The sequence below is a fragment of the Neopelma chrysocephalum genome, unplaced genomic scaffold (assembly GCF_003984885.1).
Source record: "Neopelma chrysocephalum unplaced genomic scaffold, ASM398488v2 Primary Assembly neopelma1_124, whole genome shotgun sequence".
Lineage (NCBI taxonomy): Eukaryota > Metazoa > Chordata > Aves > Passeriformes > Pipridae > Neopelma > Neopelma chrysocephalum.
Window position 1 is genome coordinate 467,747 of NW_020897786.1, and position 680 is coordinate 468,426.

General features: G+C 69.0%; 1 protein-coding gene across 1 annotated transcript in view; it reads left to right on the forward strand.

The window, feature by feature from the left end:
* The first annotated feature begins 356 nt into the window (after positions 1 to 356).
* Positions 357 to 680, forward strand: part of PCLAF (PCNA clamp associated factor) — a 2,488-nt gene continuing 2,164 nt past the window's right edge. Inside the window, exons 1-2 of the mRNA XM_027698040.1 lie at positions 357 to 425; positions 548 to 625. Coding sequence (XP_027553841.1) covers positions 380 to 425; positions 548 to 625 — 124 coding nt within the window. The 5' untranslated portion in view covers positions 357 to 379. The remainder of the gene's footprint in view (positions 426 to 547; positions 626 to 680) is intronic.

Below are 680 nucleotides of genomic sequence, written 5' to 3' on the forward strand. Positions count from 1 at the left end.
CTCCGCTTCCCTTCCCTCCGGCAACGCGCCCGCGGCGCGACCGTTCCGGGCCCGTTCGTAGAGTCCGGGAATGGTTTGGGTGGGAAGGGACCCGAAGGATCATCCAGTCCCACTCCCTGCCATGGGAAGGGACACCTTCCACTAGACCACGTTGCTCCAAGCCGCGTCCAACCTGGCATTGGACACTTTCAGCGATGGGGCAGCCACAGCTTCTCTGGGCAACCTGTGACAGTGCCTCACCCCTTCACAGGGAAGAATTCCTTCCCAATATCCATGTAGCATGCAGGTCCCGGGCGTCCGCGGGGAGCGGGGCGGCCCCCGCGCTGCCATTGGCGGCTGAGGGCGCGGCGGGGCCGGGGCGGGGCCGGGCAGTGCCGGGATGGTGCGGACCAAGGCGGACCAGCGCGGCGGCGCCTTCCGCAAGGGTGCGGGACGGGGGATGGAACGGGATGAGATGGGATGGGACGGGACGGGACGGGACAGGGGGAGAGGGGGACCGGGGGACCGGGTCCCAGGTGCCGCCGCTGATCGCCCGCTCTCCCCGCAGTGTTGGTCGCCCGGGCTCCCCGGAAGGCGCTGGGGCCCGCCAGCCTCAACGCGGGACCGCCGCCGCCGGTCAGGAAGGGTGAGCTCCTTCTCCTTTCCTTCTCCTTTCCTTCTCCTTTCCTTCTCCTTTCCTT